The following is a 19596-nucleotide window of genomic DNA, read 5'->3' as shown; positions in this document are numbered from 1 at the left end:
ATAGGCTATTCCCCTCCCTCCTTCCTGCCCCTGAGGCAGTGAAAAAGGGCGTTGTTCTTTGGACAGGGAAAGTGGAGATAAAGGCAACACCCATTTCTAGTCCCCACTGATTTGAGGAAGAAGGTGGAATGTGCAGCTGGAGCGCCAGCCGTGTCTTACTGGCAGGCCTGAGAGAGAGACCACCTTGCACAGTGGCTAGAGTGGCGCTAAGACTGGGTCGCCTGGGTCCAGATTCCCACTGCACCAGAGATGGCCTGTGGGCTAATGTGGGGCCATGACTGCGATGTCTGCTCGGCCCTTGAGGCTTACTTTGGGACCAGCTGCTCTCTCCGCCTGACCTACCTGACAAGGCTGTTGTGAGAAGAAAAGGAGGGACGGGGCGATGATTAGGTGGAACCTCCATGTTTGGGGGCAATATACCTGACTACAACTTGCTGACATTGTAGCTGCAGAGGACTTCTTGGCTTCCATGACCTACTTGTCGGCCTTTTTTTGGGGCGGGGGCGTGTTTGGCCACTGAGTGAAACAGTAAGCTGGACTGGATAGACCCGCCTTGGATCCAGCAGGGCTCCTTGCACAGCCTGAAAGGAAGCAAGTGCACGTTATATATTCATAGGCAAGCAGACTAGTAATGGTTATTGTGGACTGCTTGGCTGGGCTGCCCGTGGTGTGCAGGGAGCTTGCCAGCGCCTGGGCTAGAAGACTCCTTGCCAGGCATTTGAAATGAAGTTTTTCATTTAGTTGCCTACTTGATACCTTGCCTTTCTCCCCAGCGGGAGCGGGATCTGTTGTTCTCCTCTTCTCCATTACATCCTCACAACAACCTTGCAGGGTAAGTTAGGCTACGAGAGTGTGACTGGGCCAAGGTCACATAGTGTGATTCCATGGCAGAGAGAGGATTTGAACTGGGCTGTCTGAGAAACGGCTTAAGGCCATGTGAGCTTATCAGAAAAGCCTAGCGCCCTCTCCCTGACCAGTCCTTTACCATGGAAGATGTGGGGACGGACTTGAATCCATGAAGCTGGAACAGTCCTTACAATCGATTCCCCCCCTCCCCCCCATGCCTGGCTCACTGCAGGCAAGCGAGACGTCTGTCTAACCCACTTTGGGGAGTTTCCAGATAAGCATCCTGCTTATGCCACATTGAACAGCTTGGAAGAACGATAAGGTTGTATGCCTCCATCTGTACAACACGTAACTTCCCTTTTTTTTCCCCTTCCAACCAGAGGAACATCTGTCCAGCATGGTCCTGACAAATGGCGACAGTTTGCACGAAAGCCAGAAGGAGGAACCCAAGCAGAACGGCCACAAAGAGCCCAGCCACACAGAAGAGGGCAACGACCAAGAGGTCATCGTCATCCAGGACACGGGCTTCACCGTGAAAATCCATGCGCCGGGAGTGGAGCCGTTTCCGTTGCAAGTGAGTGTCTCAGGGAGCCCTCCGGGTTTTTTCACCTGACCCGTTTTGGAGTTGAGCCTGGATCAGCAAGTGCCAGTTTGGAAGGGAACCTTCTCATGCCAAGGCCCATTCCCTTCTCCTCGCAGGGCAGAAAGTTCACACCTGCCTGATGGGATCACCCGTGGGGAAGGGGTGCTGCAGTCTTGCCCAAGTGGGGGAGGGGGAGGGCTGTTCACATTGGGCCTTTGTGAAGCTTTTAGCTTTACAGTTTAAACATATTTTTCTTCCCAGTGGGCACCAACATGACTTCAAAAACACCGTTTTTTAAACGGGGAAAACACCCAAGTACCACGTCCACAATACACCACATCCTGTCCTGGTCTGAGATACCTTCAGAGCCAGCTGGGTGTCGGACCAGGATCTGGGAGGCCCGGGTTCAAACCTCCAGGGAAGGTTTGAACCCGGTTTCAAACCTGCCAGGGAAATGCTCTTCTTTGGATTACCTGTCTGCGAGTGTTGCTTGTGGGAGTGCATCGGGACCAAGTGCTTACATTTGGGCTGTGGTCACGTGCTCTCATCTTAGCCCACCTCACATGGTTGCTGTGAGTACAGAATGGAGGGGAGGAGAATGATGTCAGCTGTTCGGGGGAGAAAGGTGAAGTGTAAGTGGAGGAAAAGAACCAAGGCTCTGGTCGGCTCTCTCAGTGTTCTTGGGAGTATTGGAGAGGAGACACCTGTTCAAGAAAAGTTTCATGAGGACAATGCCGGCATGCGTGGGGGTGGGGGGGGACCATCTCCAACCTTTTTTTACCTTCACAGGTTGTACAATAGACTTAGATTAGCAAGCGTCCTGCTGCCAAGATAGCTTAAAATAAGCCACATGCAGATGGGGGAAGCTTAAGATGATCAGTCTGAACGGCCTTTAAGTGGAGCTGCTGAGTAGAGCAGTTCCTAGCTAGTTTAGTGTGGGGGAAACGGTCCCTCTTTTCAGAGCTGTCAAATAGCACAGGCACAGTCGTAGACTCAGAAAGACAAGAAGAAGAAGAGTTGGTTTTTACATGCCAACTTTCTCTACCACTTAAGGAAGAATCAGACCGGCTTCCAATCCCCTTCCCTTGCCCTAGCTCCATATCCAGAGCCTGGCATTGCCCTTCTGGGGCATGGAGCTCCCTGGTGCAACCAGAGGTTGTGTGGTGGAATTGCTTCTGCACAGCCAAACCAAAAAATACTGCCGCCCCCCCCCCCCCCCAATTTTGCACATAGTGCTGTCTGTGGTGGGCTGGCTTTCTAAGCTAGAAGCCTTTTGCTTGACGTGCTCGTTCTTCAGACACGGGCGCTTCTTGTTCATAATTTGCCCAGGAAAACACTGTGGGCGAAGAGATCCCAGGGAGGGGCAGTGAGGAAAATGGGGGTGGAGGGGCCCGAAGTGAGAGCTCTGAAGTCCAGGCTGTGTGTGAGTATTGCAATGGTCAGGGAGTTGCGTTTGAATGCAGGGGTTGATGCAAGGAGAGATGCGGGAGCAGCTACTAAGCAGTCTCTTCATGGCAGGTTCTTGACCGCTGGGTCCTGCTTGCCAGGCTTCTGATGGAATAGCCCACAGAGGGTAGGAGCACAGAGCTGGGGAGGGGGAGAATTGACAAGTGTTGGAGGGAAGTTATGTATTGTGTATCTCAATAACCGTCAATTTATTGCAAGAATTCGTTGCTAGCTGCTCTCTTGGAGTCCCTGAATTGTTATCCCCTGATGAAGAATTAGCTGGGAACACTCGTGGCTCTGTCTCCTGCCCCTGCCCCTCTCGTTCTCTCCTGCCCTACTTTTTGGGGAGGTGGCTGGCTCTACAAGCATTGTGGCCCCGTTGCATTAAGAGGCGTTTCACAGCCCTGTCTGATGCTGGAGATCGGGACTGATGGCATCGATCCACGGCAGAGCCATTCCTGATGGCCGCTTCCCTCCTTCCTCTCTTCAGCCATTTGCTGCTGGGGCTGGCTGGCATGGCTCCCGTCAGAGCCATCGTGCGGGTCCCATGATGCCCTGCTGGCTTTATGCGCAGCAGTCAGCCCAGTAAGGGAAGTAGTGGCCTGGCCACTGACTCACTTGCGCCCCCCGCAAGCCTTTTCTTTCTGGACTGAAGGGGATGGCATTCCAGGGTCCAGCAGGGGAGGGTGCCCAGCAGCTCAGGTCGGTGGGGAGGGGCATGAACCTCTGCTGACCTCTTGCAGAGTCATCAAACCAGCTTGGGAGGGGGGATGCACAAGACCGGTTCTCCTGGCTGAGAACTGCAAAGCCTACAACCCACCATGAAAGTTTGTAGAGACATAAACCTGTGTCCTGCTTCCCTCCCCTTCTGTAAGGTCTCCCCCCAAGAGATGGTCCAGGAGATCCACCAAGTTTTGATGGATCGTGAGGACACCTGCCACCGGACTTGCTTCTCCCTGCAGCTGGACGGCAACGTCCTGGATAACTTTGCCGAGCTGAAGACAATCGAAGGGCTTCAGGAGGGCTCCTTGCTGAAAGTAGTGGAAGGTAAAGCGTGACATTCTAAAAATCTATAGCAGCAACCACACCTGTGAATGGGGGCCGCCATCCGTTGAAGGCAAAAGGCTCCGCTCTCCTGCGGCACTGATAATGGAGGTCCGGGTCTGTACATCAAAGGTCTCAGTAGATCCTGGGGAAAGAATGCTGTGGGGATTGTGGCCCTGTGGTAGAGCACCTGGGGTGCATGCCAAAGGCCCTGGCACGCCTCTCTGTTAGGGAGGGCCTTTTTCTGGACGTTGCCAGTCCAAGCAGACCGCACCGGACCTGTGGTCTGACCTGGCAGGAAGCAGCGTTGCTGTTCCAGGGTTTGCAGTGCTTGGACAAGAGCAGCCCTCCTTAGAGAGCTGGACCCAATCCAAGCCACGAGCGTGGCGAGCAGTAGCTGCTTCTTGGCGCCTCCACACCACGCACAAGATTTGCTCCTTACCTCCCCCCCCCGCAGAGCCATACACAGTCCGAGAAGCCCGGATACACGTCCGTCACATCCGGGACCTTCTGAAGAGCCTCGATCCCTCGGACGCTTTCAATGGCGTGGACTGTAACTCACTGTCGTTCCTCAGCGTCTTCACAGAAGGAGATCTGGGAGGTATGTGAGAAAACAGGCCTAGTTGGAAGGTGCCGCTATGGGAGGAAATACACGGCTTTGGGCGTGTCCCTCAGTGTATTGGCCTGCTTGTTCTCAGAGATTGTCTCTTCTAGGGGGGGGGGGGGTCCAGCTGCCCCAGCAGCCCATGCCTGGCACCAGCTGTGTTCTGTATTGGATGCCTTGCTAATTCCCTCTGGATTCTTCCAAGCTTTTGATGGTTAATAATAGGATAAAGAATAACAAGGGGGTTGAACAATAGGATAAACTAGTTAGAAAGCAGTTAGGAGAAAGCAGTTAGAAACAATGCCTTGAGGAGGGGGCGTTTTCTCACTAGGAAGCCCATTTGCCAGGGAATCTGCAGCAGGCAAGCGGAGAAGAATGGACCTTTCAAACTCTTCGATGCTTCTGACTCTATAGACGTTCTAGTCTGACAATCACTGCTGTTCTTACCCATGGTGAACTTGTGGATATAAAATGGAGAAGAGGAGAGAATGATTCCTGTTGGAGAGAAAGGCAGTGGAATAAAGAGGAAAATAAATACATGTTCCTGGTGCCTCTTCAGCCACTCCAGTCCTGAGACCCACTGAGCTGCACACACATGACATCAGGTCACAGGGGAGAAAGAGGATGAACCGGATTTGTGGCTTCCCCCGTGTGAAGGCTCAGGCTGTGGGCTGCAGGCCAAGAGCCCAGGGTCACAGAGCAGGAGCCTGGACGCTCGAAGGGCGGCCAAGGTAGTGGAAAGGGGTCACTTGGCCGTTAGAGAGGATTTCCCCCACTCTCCAGTGTGTGCAAAAAGCGGGAGCTGTGGCTTTCTATGCATGTGCAGTGGCAGCCGGTCTCTCCCCCCCCCCCCCCCAAAAAAGAAAACTTCTCCTTGGGACTCTGCAACCACAGCAAAGTCTTTCTGGCTTAGCAGTCTGTACCACTTCAGACTGTGGGTGGGTTTCGCGGGATTGAATACGCCTCACCTCTGCACATGGAAAACAAGCATATCAAGAATTTTAGCCTGACATGCTTGTTTGCTGTGTGTAGGGATTTTCAAAAATGAAGCAGACGGCTGTATGAAACCCTATATTACAGCCCAGGCCTACGTTTGACCACCTCTGGCCGAACTTGGCTGCAGAGCATCGCCTTTCCTCTGCCCCCACTCCTGATTGATGGGTTATCCGTAGGTGATGCTGACCCCTTTTCTGTCCCCTTTTCTGTTTTGTTCTAGACAGTGGCAAGCGAAAGAAGAGAGCTACTGAAATGGAGCAGATTGACTGCACCCCCCCAGAACATATCCTGCCTGGTGGCAAAGAGAGACCCCTCTGTCCCCTCCAGCCCCAGAACAGAGACTGGAAGGTAGAAATCATAGCAACATGGAGAGCAGAAGCTACCGGTGTCTCAACTGAGGCCCTGGGCAAAGGCAGGACAGACGCACACACACCCCGCCCCTTGCAGGTCATCCTGTGTAGGGCCAGACTGTGGCAGGCTCCAAGCATCAGGGGGCGAAGCTGCAAAAAGAGATGTGAAGCCAAGCTGCATGAGCCGATCTGTACACTGCTTGTGCGGCAATTGCCTCCCAAAACATCTAGTGTCAATAAAAGGAGGCAGGCTGTGCCCTTGGACTTACAGTTTAAAAAGAGGCAAGAAGAATAGAGGGGAAAGGAAAGCGAAGGGAGATCAGTTTGACAATTAGAATTTCTGTACACCAGTAGGGTGCCCACCCTTTCTCCCTCCTTTACCTAGTAGCCCAATTCCCTGCCTTGCTCAGACAGTTTCATTTGTAAAATCTGCGCATGCGCAGGTGTCAGAGGATACCATGGGAGGTACTTCGGCAACTCAGTCTTTCTGCGAACCTGAGCTGTCCCCTCGCCCTGAGTGATTGTCTAGCTTTCTGGCTCTGGGCTGGACGGCCGCCAGCCACATATCTGACGGGCCCAGATTGGCCTTCCCTTGGCCATCGCCTTGCTTTAATCAAAGCGGTGGAACATTCTTGCCCTGCCAGCTTCTTCCTCTGCCTTCTGCAGCCTTGGAGTGACTGAGCACCACTGCTCTGTTTCAGCTGCACTGCTTCCAGATAGCAGGTGAAATACTGAAAGGCTGAATGCGGCCCCATATTGAGAGAGCAAGGTGGGGGGAGGGTTGCAGGGCAGTGGTATTCACCTTTTCCTGACCCAGGAGCCACTGAGCTGCAGACCCATGACAGGAAGTTAAGGAGCCAGGTGTAGGAGTCCATCTGAGTCGGGGCCAGGATGGTGGGAAGGAGACTGAGAGAGGCATGGGTGGGGGAGAGAAGCCCAGCATCGGAGGAACTGGGCAAGGGGCAGAGCCTCTTCACCCCTGAATGGCTTCCCCTTGTCCGTCCTGCTGCTCTAATTTTACCATTGCCCTGGATGTAAAGATTATGGGTTAGCTCAACCTGAAGGCTGCAGATTTAAGACCTGTGTCTCCAAACAGGCAAGCAACTGCTCTAAGCAGGAGGCTGATTCTGTGCTGTGTTCTGTCCCCCACCCCACCCCCAGCCTCTGCAGTGCCTAAAGGTTTTGACCATGAGTGGCTGGAACCCCCCGCCAGGCAACCGCAAAATGCACGGAGACCTCATGTACCTGTATGTCATCACAGTGGAAGACCGGCACGTCAGCATCACAGCATCCACCCGAGGGTTTTACCTCAATCAGTAAGTCGTTGGGGATGCGACCCTGAAGGCATGCTTGAGCAGGGTCGTGTCTCAGCAATAAAGCCCGGGGGTGAACTCCCCCACTGGGCCCCCGTCCCCTCCTGCTGGAGGCTGTCTTGTGCTGAAGGTCCTGGCTCAGCTGCTTGGCACGCAGAAGAGGCTCCAAGTGCAGTCCCCAGCTCTCCAGTGGGAAGGCTTGGCCTCCCTCTGCCTGGAACCATGGAGAGTGGCTGTCCATCCCCGTAGACGCTGGCCTTGCTAAACCACAGTCTGATTCACTAGAAGGCCTCTTCAGGTGTTCCGGGGACCTTTCTCTGCCCGAGGCCACGGGAAACCACGGCTGCACAATGGATGCAATACGGGCTTGACGCAGCGGTGGTCGGGCTCTGTGGGAGGCGGCAACTCCTCGTGCTTCTGAGCTCTGGCGAAAGTCTGGGCAGTGAAGCTTTGTGCTTTACTCATCCTGTGATCTGCCTGTTGTCCATCACTTTCCCCCAGTTCCTTGTTCCGTTGAATGAGAAACAAGGGAAAGCAGACGGCAGGCTCAGACACACGAGGTGGCAATGTGTGCCATCTGCCCATGTTGGCAAGATGTTTGATCTGCTGTGTGTTTTTAAGATGTGTTCTGTTAAGAATTAACGAAAGGAATGAATAAGTCCCAGGCTGGGCTGGAATCCTTTCCCTCGATTAGCCCGTTTTCTGACATGCCGGGGGTGGGGGGAAGGAAGCATGCCGAGGGGGCTTTGCCTGCAGCCTAAAGGGTTCCATTCCCTTCTGCCCTTTCAGAGCCTGATCTCCGCCTCCTGAGCTGGCATGTGTGAACTGCCTCTAAGCCGGCTTCGGTGGCTCCGTCCTTCTCTTTCCCTGCCGCTAAACTTTCAGCTCCTCTTTCCTTCTGCAGGTCTACGGCATACAACTTCAACCCCAAGCCAGCCAACCCGAGCTTCCTAAGCCATTCCCTGGTAGAGCTGCTAAACCAGATCAGCCCCACCTTTAAAAAAAACTTCGCCACCCTGCAGAAGAAACGGTAAGCCTGTTTTGGCTTGGTCATGAGTGGAGAAACAAAAGTGCCCTCTTGTTTCCGGGCGGAGGGGGGCTCTGCCTTCTTGTTCCCTGGACGCTCGCCTCCGTCACCAAGTTCTCTGGGCCAGAAAGCCAGAATAATTGGGCAGACTTGGATTGCAGGATTGTATCGCTGCTATCTTGCCCTTTAAGCGTTTCCCACCCTGCATCTTAATTGCCACGACAGCTCTGTGAGGCAGGTTTGGCTGAGAGATAATGATCGGCCTGTAGCTGCCTGTTGATCAGTTGTGGTGGCCTGTAATCCAAAGGAGACTCTAGGCTGTGAGTTGTAACCATCTCTGTGTCCCTTTTGGCTTGACCCAGGGTTCAGAGGCACCCGTTTGAGCGGATAGCCACCCCCTTCCAAGTGTACAGCTGGACGGCTCCCCTGGCTGAGCACGCCATGGACTGTGTGAGGGCCGAAGACGCCTATACCTCCCGGCTGGGCTATGAGGAGCACATCCCAGGCCAGGTAGGGGGGCGGGGTTGGGCTTAGATTGTGTGGTGGACATCAGGCTGCCAGGGTTGGGGGAGGGGAAGGGAGCTGTCATTTCCTGTGGGATCACTCAGTGTTGCATCTGACACACACACAATGCCTTCCAAAATCTATTTATTAAAGGAAAAAAGATTCTAGCCCTCATAGAGGAGGGGATTTCTTTAATTAGTTTTATTTTTTCAACACAACACATACAGTACAAACATATAAACCTAAACATATAAACATATCCAATAAAGTTATTGCGTTATATTGGAGCTTACTTTAAAGTTGCATTTCAGTTATTAATTTATTCGACTTACACTTTTCTATATTCTCATTACATTTTCATATCTAATAATGCCTTTATTCTTAAACATTTCTAACTTAGATTTTTATATTCTATTACTATTCTCAATTTTTGGATATATGGCTAAAGAATACATTCCATCTAGTCCAACCCCCTGCACAATGCAGGAAATTCACAACTACCTCCCCCCCCCCCACATACCCACAGTGACCCCTGCTCCATGCCCAGAAGATGACCAAGATGCCCTCCCTCTCATCATCTGCTTAAGGTCATAGAATCAGCATTGCTGACAGTTGGCCATCTAACCTCTTCTTAAAAACCTCCAGGAAAAGATAGTTTACCACCTCCCGAGGAAGCCTGTTCCACTGAGGAACCGCTCTAACTGTTAGAAAATTCTTCCTTATGTCTAGACAGAAACTCTTTTGATTTAATTTCAACCCGTTGGTTCTGGTCCAACCTTCTGGGGCAACAGAAAACAACTCGACACCATTCTCTATATGACAGCCCTTCACGAAAATGGTTATCATATCCCCTCTGAGTCTTCTCTTCAGGCTAAACATAGCCAGCTCCTTCAACCTTTCCTCATAGGACTTGGTCTCCAGACCCCTCACCATCTTTGTTGCCCTCCTCTGGACCCGTTCCAGCTTGTCTACATCTTTCTTAAATTGTGTTGCCCAAAACTGAACGATTAACAAGCACTTTTTGGGTGCAATTGTATTAGTTTTAGCCCAATTCTCCAGCCTGTCAAGATCGTCCTGTATCCTGGCTCTGTCTTCCACCATATTTGCTACCCCTCCCAATTTAGTATCATCTGCAAATTTAATAAGCAGCCCCTCTATTTCTTTATCCTTCATCCAAATAATTTATAAAGATGTTGAACAACACAAGGCCCAGGACAGATCCCTGAGACACTCCATTAGTCACTAATAATTCATTATATATATATTCATTATATATAATAATTCATTATATATCTGTGGCATGTTGCTTGGCAAGATATTTAATAACATGTTTTTTGGATCTAACACAAACTTACATTTCAGCACTTTTTGCATTTCATCATGTATCACTATCCAATATTTTCTTGCCTTCCTACAAGTCTACCACATTTGATAAAATGTTGCATCTGTGTACTGGCATTTCCAAGCATTTCCCATTGAAATCTTTGATGGCCTTTGCTATTTCTCTGGGTGTAATATACCATCTAAAAAACATTTGTTTTTTTAATATTTTTATTATTTTTATAACATAAAACAAAACAGATAAGAAAAATACAAACCAATGCCTTCAATATACAAAATAAAACTTCATTATATAACAGAATACAAATAGTCAAGGTATTATAAAAACCCACCACCCACCTTAACAAGTGTCCCATCACCACTGTGATAGACTTCCGGAGAAGTGTCTAAGCAGTTTAAAATTAAACAAATTATCAACACTTCAATTTTCTAAATTGCATCTATAACTCGTTCACTATGTTAGTAAAATTCATTTTTGCCATTTTGTCCCAATATGCAAAGGCCTTTGACCATGTCGTTTTAAATTATTGTCGAAGGCTTTCACGGTCAGAGTTCATTGGTTCTTGTAGGTTATCCGGGCTGTCCTTCAGTGTTACTACTCTGAAGATGCCTGCCACAGTTGCTGGCGAAACGTCAGGAAAGAAAATTCCAAGACCACGGTTACACACCTCGTTTTAAATTCTTCCAGATCTTTCCCATGAAGGGAAAATATATGCCATCCGCATATATATCCATAATTTCTCTCTCCAGTCTTTAATTAGAGGTCTATTACTTGCTTCCAGGATTTAGCTATTGTAATTCTTGCTGCAGCAAACCTATATTGACATATGACTCTATCACTTTTGTTCATTTTCTCCTTGGGAATTCCCAATAAACAAAAAGCAGGTTCCCTCTGAAGACTCGCTTGGTGTGGACTTCACTTCTATTTACATGCTAAGGGAAAGTAAAAGATATGTAGATGGAATACCGAAAAGCCCTCTCTGCACTTGTCTTTGCCTTCTTTCATATTGGTGACTGGGGCAGCCCTCTTGGTTTGCTTGTCTTTTACACCCCAAGCCAAAATGTGTCTCCTTTGCCCTGGCTTTTAGTTAGGGATTTTGTCTTCCCAACTTTTTTCAGTGGTCAACTGCAGGACTGAGGTGTGTTTTCATGGCTTGTCTTATGCTGTTTATGTCCCTGGTGTAGGTTGATGGCTTGTTGTTTTTTTGTCGATAAGTTGTTCCTTTATTTGTGAGCTGCCTCCAGCAGAACCTGACAAGTCCGCATGGAAATAAATACATAGCTCTGTTGCATCACGGGTTGCTTTTGTAGCATCAAAAAGCATGTTCCTGCCCCAAGGAACTAGCAGTCCATAGAATGACTGTGGGGAGGACACCAGCGGGTGGGAGGGGGAGGGGCCACTCATGCAAGGGGCAGACCAAGCTTCAGGCCAGTCTTGGGGAGACTTATTTGGGCAGAGGGCGACGTGTCAAGGGACTGGGCATTTAACTTTTATCCTGCCTTGCCTAGAAGTAATAGTTCTATCCTGCCTGCTCTTCTAAGTAATGGTCAAAGCATGTTACAGTGAAAATAAAAGAATACCACTCCGACAGATGCAATTTGGCAGCCAATAAAAAAGTCAATTTGCACCAGTAGAAGGAGGAAAGCAAGTGGCCCGCTTGCACAGATGCCCAGGCAGTCAGGTGGGAAGGTCTTTGCCAAGCACCTCAGGGCCAGAGGGGAGGTGGGCAAATGTCCTCAGAGTGTAGGTGAGGAATTGGGCTTTTTTCTGTGGGGGCACCCCAGCTTTTGAACTCTTTCCTTGGGTGTGCCATCTCTAAGAATCAGGCAAACTCCCTCCTGCACACATCTATTTTCAGATCTTTGTTTTGTTTTTCTACATTTAGTAACTGATGTTTATGTAGAATCATAGAATTGTAGAGCTGGAAGGGGCCATACAGGCTATCTAGTCCAACTCCCTTGCTCAATGCAGGGTCAGCAAGGAGCATCCCTGCTTTTTAATTATCTTGGGGGGGGGTGAACTACTTTGAGAGTTTATTCTAAAAGGCCGTGTAGAAACATCTTAAATACAGCTCTGTGGATTTCATCTTTGCAGCAGTCCAAGCCGAGAGAAGAGCAACCTTGAAGCAGCATTCGGAGGGAGGGGAGAAGGCGGGGGGGGGGGCGGACGACACTGGAAATTTTGAACTGGTCAGGGGAATGTAGTTCATGACACACCCCTCCCTAAAAAAAACCCTGGAAGCAAGCTTTTGAGTAACAAAGAATTCTTCTTTAGGCTCTGGTGTTAAGAACAAAAGCTGAAGATTAGTCACCTGTTCGGGTTCAACATTAACTTTTGCTGGAGTAGAAGTATTTTGCAAAGACTATTAATTGAATTTGAGAGGACTTGGTTTTGCCAGAAAGAGGCTCTTCCTCTTCCTGACCAAACCCCAAAATACAGATCATAAGATGGTTTTCCTTCACAACAGTGTTTGGCTTTCATGGAACTCTTCTTCCCACCCCGCCCCTTCATAGCATTTTATTGTACTGGTTACAGTAGTGGAGTGGTGAGACCCAGGTTCAAATCCTTGCTCAGCCATGAATTTCCCCAATTCCCTTTCTCAGGATGACTTTCCTCGCAGTGGAGGTGGTTGTAAGGATAAAATCGAGGCAGGAAATTCAGTGCCTGACACTCTGAACTCCTCGGAAGCAGGGCAGATAAAACGTGTGTGGTAAAATGATGAGGGAATCTGGGAAGTAGTATGGGAAGCTTCTGTGCCTGGTGAATTAGCAAGATTTTGGTGGGGACGGCCACGCTGTCTTCCTAAAAGTCTGGCTGTGCAGGCTATTAACCCCTCCTTTATTGATTTACAACATGGGCTCAAAGTAACGTTTCCCCTTTCTCCAGCGTATCCTCACAACAACTCTGTGAGGTGGGATAGGCTGAGTATGTGCGACTGGCCCAAGGTCACCCAGTGAGCTTCCATGGCAGACTGGGGATTTGAGGCCCGGATTGAGCCCCTGTGCTAGCTTGAGACTCCGGCCAGGACGCCATGCTGGCCCTGTGTGACCCAGGGCAAATATGTCCTCCTCTGAAACTAATGGTTCGGTTTTGGTTTTTTCTCCTGAACTCCTTTCAGACCAGAGATTGGAACGAAGAACTGCAAACCACCAGAGAACTGCCACGTAAAAACCTGCCGGAGAGGCTGCTGAGGGAACGGGCCATTTTTAAGGTAAATTGGAGCTCAACAGAAGGGTCGGGCGATTTGGGGGAATCTTTTGAAGATAAAGCCAGATTCTACTCTGGGGGCTGCAGAACGAAATGTCTGCCTGGCTTTCCCTTTCTGCTGACCCCTTGGAAATCTGCAGGGGGGTCGGGGGGTCAGCTGAGGCTTCTGTGGATGTTGCCATGTGCACGGGAAGCATTTATTTACTCCATCTATACCCTGCCTTTCTAAGGGACCCAAAGCAGCTTACATCATTCTCCTATACTTTATCCACACAGCGACAACCCTGTGAGGTAGGTTAGGCTGAGTGTGTGTGGCTGGCCCAAGATCACCCTGTGAGCTTCAGTGGCAGAGTGGGGATTTGAACCTGCTGACCTGCTAGCTTTCACTGTGTGAAAGGTCTTTTTTTTTTTTAAGGGAGTATTTTATGCATGCAACCCACCCTCCACCACCTGCAGTCCAAGGTAGTTTTGTCAAAGGAAAGCTTCTGTCAGTGACTGCATTTGTTCACATGAACTAGCTCATACGAGGTCAGTCCTTGAATTGTCTGCTTGTAATGGGCAGCTGATCTCCAGCAGAGCTTTCCTGACATTGACTCCGTGTGATTCTGGAAATGCCAGGGATCGAACCTGGGGCCTTGCGTGTGCTGCCTGCTCTGGCACAGCCCCTCGTCTTTATCAAGTCTTACAAAATCTACTTCCAGTCTGGCTGTTGGTGGAGCGTGGCTGGCCCCAGCGGTCTGTTCTCAGGTCTTTCAGGTCCTGCAGTCGAAGAGGGGATTGAGTAGGCTGACAGCTGGGTGGTGGTGGTGTAGTAGTTAGAGTGTCTGACCAGGATCCGCGAGACCCAGATTTGAACCTCACTTGGGCCATGGAAACCTGCTGGGTGACCTTGGGCCAGTCGCACATTCTCAGCCTAACCTACCTCACAGGATTGTTGTGAAGATGAAATGCAGGAGAGGAGAACAAGATAAGCAACTTTGAGTCCCCCCTGGGGAGAAAGGCCAGATATAGATGGAATGAATAATGACCGTTGTACTGCCCTGCAGGCGGAGCAGCTGCTCCCTTGCAAAGCGGAGGCCGCGGCCAGCGTGGGCTGCTGAGAACCTCCCCGTGCGGGATCCTGGTTTCTCATGGTTCCATTGAAGTGCAGCTTGCATGTGGACTTGGGAGTGGGTAGAGAACTCCTGTGCCTCGGAGGCCATTGGACCACCGGGCCCCCTAGCCCAGCACTCTGACAGCAGCTCTCTGGTCCTCTTGGGCTCCCGAGGGTCTTTGTACAGGATATGGCAGAGATTGAACAAAAGGTTATTCAGTGCCTGGCATTCTGGGACTGGTTGTCCACGGTCTTGGACAAAAGCGTTGAGGTGCTGGGAGTTGCCAGCCTGGCACGTGGTCTGCCACAGAGCCTTGACCAGCGTGTGTGTGCGGTCATGCTTCCATGCTTTGCAGCTCAGCACAGCCCACCGACTGACCGGCAGCGTTGCCTTTTTAGGTCCACAGCGACTTCACGGCAGCCGCCACAAGAGGTGCGATGGCCGTCATAGATGGGAACGTGATGGCCATCAACCCCAGTGAGGAGACCAAGATGCAGATGTTCATCTGGAACAATATCTTCTTCAGCTTGGGCTTTGACGTCCGTGACCACTACAAGGACTTTGGCGGGGACGTCGCCGCCTATGTGGCCCCGACCAATGACCTCAACGGGGTCCGGACGTACAATGCGGTGGACGTTGAGGGGCTGTACACGCTGGGAACTGTGGTAGTCGACTACAGAGGCTACCGGGTGACGGCCCAGTCTATCATCCCGGGCATCCTGGAGCGCGAGCAGGAGCAGAGCGTGGTCTACGGCTCGATAGACTTCGGCAAGACGGTCGTTTCTCACCCCAAGTATCTGGAGCTGCTGGAGAAGACCAGTCGGCCCTTGAAGATCCAGAAGCACCAGGTGCTGAATGACAGGAGTGAGGAGGTGGAGCTGTGCTCCTCGGTGGAATGCAAAGGCATCATTGGCAATGACGGGCGCCACTACATTCTTGACCTACTCCGCACTTTCCCCCCGGACCTGAACTTTTTGCCCGTGGAGGGAGAGGAGATGCCCGAAGAGTGTCAGAAAATGGGCTTCCCCAAACTGCACCGGCACAAGCTTTGCTGCCTCCGGCAAGAGCTGGTGGACGCTTTTGTGGAGCACAGGTGAGCCCAAGAGGTGTCCTTCCTCCCCCAATATGGGCATAATCTCACCTGGTTATAGTTTGTGCTTTTATATCCTGTCTTTCTTTTCTAATGGAACTCAGTGTGGGTTATTCCCAGGATGGTTCCTGCTGATTGGACTGGCTGAGTTGTCAGCGGGGTTGCCTTGTTGCGCACCTTCTGACCGGGCCCATGGGGGCCCATGCGCTGGGTGACACATATCCTAGCTCAGAGTAGCATCCTCTTGGGGGTTCATCCAGAGTTCTGCTCTCGTCCAAGTTCTGGCCAAGGCCAGACTGGCTGAGCTTCAGAAATGGTTCCAAATTGGAGCGTTTACACAAGAGCGTAAGATCCCTGCTGGATCAGACCAAGGAGGTCCTGTAGTCCAGCTTCCTGTTCCCAGTGGTGAGGACATGCAAAACTGCCTTTATACTGAGTCAACCACCTGTCAGTCAAGGTCTGCTCTGGCTGGAAGCAGCTCTCCAGGGTCTGATGCTTTTTCACATCACTTGATATCTAAATCCTTTTTACTTGAGATGCCGGGGGTTGAGGCGGGGACTTTCTGCATGGCAAACAGATGCTCTTCCGCTGAGCCACAGCACCTCTGCTCTGGTGACCAGTCAGCTGCCTCTGGAACCTTCTAATTCCCATTTGGCTCCAGCACCTGATGTTCAGAGGTACACTGCCTCTGAACATGGAGGTTTCCTTTCTCTGTCATTGATAACTGCAGCAGAGAGCTCGATCCTCTCCATGTCCTGTGAATTCTATAAATTTTGGTCAAGACATTTTTAAAAAGCGCTGAAACGTAGCTAGCAATATATAAGTAAATAAGGCAAAACCCAGTCGCTAATGAAAAATACAGACTCGATCTATTCTGGCTAGAGGAGAGAGAGTAGTTGCTGGCTCCTTGGGGCCTGGTGCTGCAGTTTTTGCACGATGGACGAACAGGCAGCTGGATCGCATCGGTGTGCGAGGCAAGCAGCCCGCCCGGAAACCTGCCTTTGTGTGCTGCTTCCCCCTAGGCGGGGGGAGGGGGAGTGGGCAGTGGCACGCCAGCCAGATGAGCAAATTGCATGTGCTGGCAAAGAGCTCCTTTGCAGAGGAGAGGCTTGATGCGCAAGCCCCACAGCCTGGGGTTTGGGCACGCATTTCTGAACGCTCTCTGTTTTCTATGCTGCCTCTTTTCTGTCGTGAAATGCAGGATGGCTTCAGGCTGTTGCCCGGAGGCCTCCCGTCCAGCCACTGGGCAGGCGTGCCTCTCTTCAGGAAGCCCCCTCCCCACTCAGTGCAAGAGGAGGAAGAATTAAGCAGGAACACTTTTATTCTCCCACCCCACCCCGCGCGCACACTCTAAATGGCGAAGGTGCCCCAATAGGCCGTGGGCTGCCTCCTAGGAACCCTCTGCTAGTAGCGAGGAAGGTGATGAGGCCACGGTCACCTAGCGCAGGCCGTGGGGCTGAAACTGACCACACACAGCAGCCAGAGTCAGAACGGGCTCCCCTGGGCCGGGGCTCTCGGGTGCGTCTTCATCCCTTATGGAATTGCAAGGGCTTTAACTGTCTTGTGAAAGGGTGGAGGGCTTCTGTGCCACCCCTCTCCCTCCCTTAGCATGTGTGCCACGAAGAGCGACGGGTGGTGAAACAGTGGGCCTGGACTGGTGGAGAGGATTCCTCTTCCGCATTCCGGGGCGCACCCCCTGGTGCTCAGCTTGCGCTTGCTGCCCCTGGCACTTGTGGCCACAGCCACTGGCGCCAGTGAGGGTATAACAATGGCATCTCTTCCTCCCATCTCACGGAGGAGACTTGGGTCCGATGGCTGGCTGGTCCTGGGTGTGGGAAGACTGACAGCAGCCGCTCCAGGTCATGTTTTGAAGTCCCTCCAGAGTAGCTCTGAGGACAGCGCACCAGATGGCCTCTGGACCCATAACTGGGAGGGGGCAGCGCCATCTGCTGTTCCCGCATCCTCCTGACCAGAGAGCTGGGCTGTTGAGGGTTCGCGCAGGAGGTTTCTGAGTGTGCCCTTCCAAGTCTGCACAGGTAGACTGCTGGGCACCTACAGGCTTCCTGGAAAGGATGCTGGGAGAGGCCCTCATCTGATCGGGTGGAACTGCGCCCCCCACCCCCGATTCTGCCTTGCTTCCCTAGTGGTTGACCTTCTGGGCAAGGGGGAGCGAAATGCAGTGGACTGGCTGGGCAGCCTTGCCCACCCTCTGCCCTTCGGCATCCAGGGGTTCCATCCAGTGATTTTTTTTTAACCCCAGCTTATTTGTTCTTTCTGTACCTCGTTTATGCCCTGACTTTCTCCCCCAAGGGAACCAAGCGTCTCACATCATTCACTTCTCCGTTTTATCTTCACAACAACCCTGCGAGGCAGGTGAGCCTGAGAGTGTGTGACTGGCCCAAGGTCACCCAGAGAACTTCCATGGTAGAGTGGGGATTGGAACCTTAGTCCAGCACTCTGACTGCTACACCACACTGCTGCTCCCAATCCCACGCCACTTTGGCTCTCGCTGTTTCACGTCCCGGCTGATTTCGTGGCCCAAAGCTGTGTGGAGGCCGGAACAATCAGCGCCTGCTCCACATGGAAGCGGCTGCTGCATTTATAACCAAATGCTTCTCATGGGAATTGCAGGAAGCCAGCTGCCTGGGCTGGATTCGATTCTCTTTTGGCCCTATTTTAAAAGGCCTCAGTCAACTGACGTTGACCCCTGGGGTGACTTTATGCAAACCTCTTTAAATGGGTCGACCTCTTTGAACCAGACTTCTACCCGCTCTGCTCAGGCCCAGCTCTTCAAACTGCATGGGCTCGTTCCCATCTTCAGGTGGTGCATTGCCCATAATAACTGTGGGCTGGAACCTGTGGGCGCTTTGTCTGCGAAGTGGGAGGAAGGTCCCCTCTTCCTCCCGGCCACCCTTTGTGGAACATGGTCTGCCTTGGTAGGACATTAACCGTGCGCAGCTGTAGGGGGCGGTGGGGGACGGGGTAGCCCAGGAGACAGCGGGTGAGAGGTAGGGTAAGAGAGGCCTGGCCCAGGTTGCCCTGGGGTTACGTGATGGCTTTTTGCCAGCATGTGGGAGAACTGGAGTTGGTCTCAAAACCCAGAACTGAGCAAAGCCCACAACTGCAGTTGCATCTTTTTGCGTCCTGGTGCAAAATTTGCCCTTTTGAAAGTCCTGTTTCTAACTCCTGCAGTGGTGACAGTAATATTTGTGTGCGTTGTGGCTCCCTGCAAGTGGAGAAGCAGCACTGAGTGTAATGCCAGGTGCCAGCTTCAGCTACTTAGAATCACAGAATTGGAAGGAACCACCGGGGTCATCTAGTCCAGCCCCCTGCACAATGCAGGAAATCGACAACTACCTCCCCCACACACACCCAGCAACCCCTACTCCATGCCCAGAAGATGGCCGAGGTGCCCTCCTTCTCATGAACTGCCCAAGGTCATAGAATCAGCATTGCTGACCATCTAGCCTCTGCTTATAAACCTCCAGGGAAGGAAAGCTTACCACCTCCCGAGGAAGCCTGTTCCACTGAGGAACTGCTCTGACTGTTAGGAAATCCTTCTTAATGTCTAGATGGAAACTCTTTTGATTTAATTTCAACCCGTTGGTGCTGGTCCGACCTTCTGGGGCAACAGAAAACAACTCGGCACCATCCTCTATATGACACCCCTTCATGTATTTGAACATGGTTATCATATCCCTTCTGAGTCTTCTCGTCTTCAGGCTAAACATACCCAGCTCCTTCAACCTTTCCTCATAGGACTTGGTCTCCAAACCCCTCACCATCTTTGTTGCCCTCCTCTGGACACATTCCAGCTTGTCTACATCTTTCTTAAATTGTGGTGCCCAAAACTGCACACAGTACTCTAGGTGAGGTCTAACCAGAGCAGAGTAAAGCGATACCATCACTTCACGTGATCTGGACACTATACTTCTGTTGATGCAGCCCAAGACTGCATTTGCCTTTTTAGTTACAGCATCACACTGCTGACTCAAGTTCAGTGTTTGGTCTACTAAGACCCCAAGATACTTTTCACACACACTACTGCTCAGACAAGTCTCCCCCATCGTATAATTATGCATTTGATTTTTCCTACCTAAATGCAGAACTTTACATTTATCTCTGTTGAAATGCATTTTATTGACAGCCT

At 51.3% G+C, this 19596-nt stretch overlaps 1 protein-coding gene across 1 annotated transcript in view; it reads left to right on the top strand.

Moving 5' to 3' along the window:
- The first annotated feature begins 1230 nt into the window (after positions 1-1230).
- Positions 1231-19596, top strand: part of CLUH (clustered mitochondria homolog) — a 59081-nt gene continuing 40715 nt past the window's right edge. Inside the window, exons 1-9 of the mRNA XM_056865231.1 lie at positions 1231-1420; positions 3751-3922; positions 4377-4520; positions 5740-5867; positions 7031-7185; positions 8087-8212; positions 8572-8719; positions 13174-13266; positions 14755-15449. Coding sequence (XP_056721209.1) covers positions 1244-1420; positions 3751-3922; positions 4377-4520; positions 5740-5867; positions 7031-7185; positions 8087-8212; positions 8572-8719; positions 13174-13266; positions 14755-15449 — 1838 coding nt within the window. The 5' untranslated portion in view covers positions 1231-1243. The remainder of the gene's footprint in view (positions 1421-3750; positions 3923-4376; positions 4521-5739; positions 5868-7030; positions 7186-8086; positions 8213-8571; positions 8720-13173; positions 13267-14754; positions 15450-19596) is intronic.

This window comes from Euleptes europaea, chromosome 19 (assembly GCF_029931775.1).
Source record: "Euleptes europaea isolate rEulEur1 chromosome 19, rEulEur1.hap1, whole genome shotgun sequence".
NCBI classification, from domain to species: domain Eukaryota; kingdom Metazoa; phylum Chordata; class Lepidosauria; order Squamata; family Sphaerodactylidae; genus Euleptes; species Euleptes europaea.
Note: the sequence above shows the minus strand (reverse complement) of the source record. Positions and strands in the feature narration are given on the sequence as shown.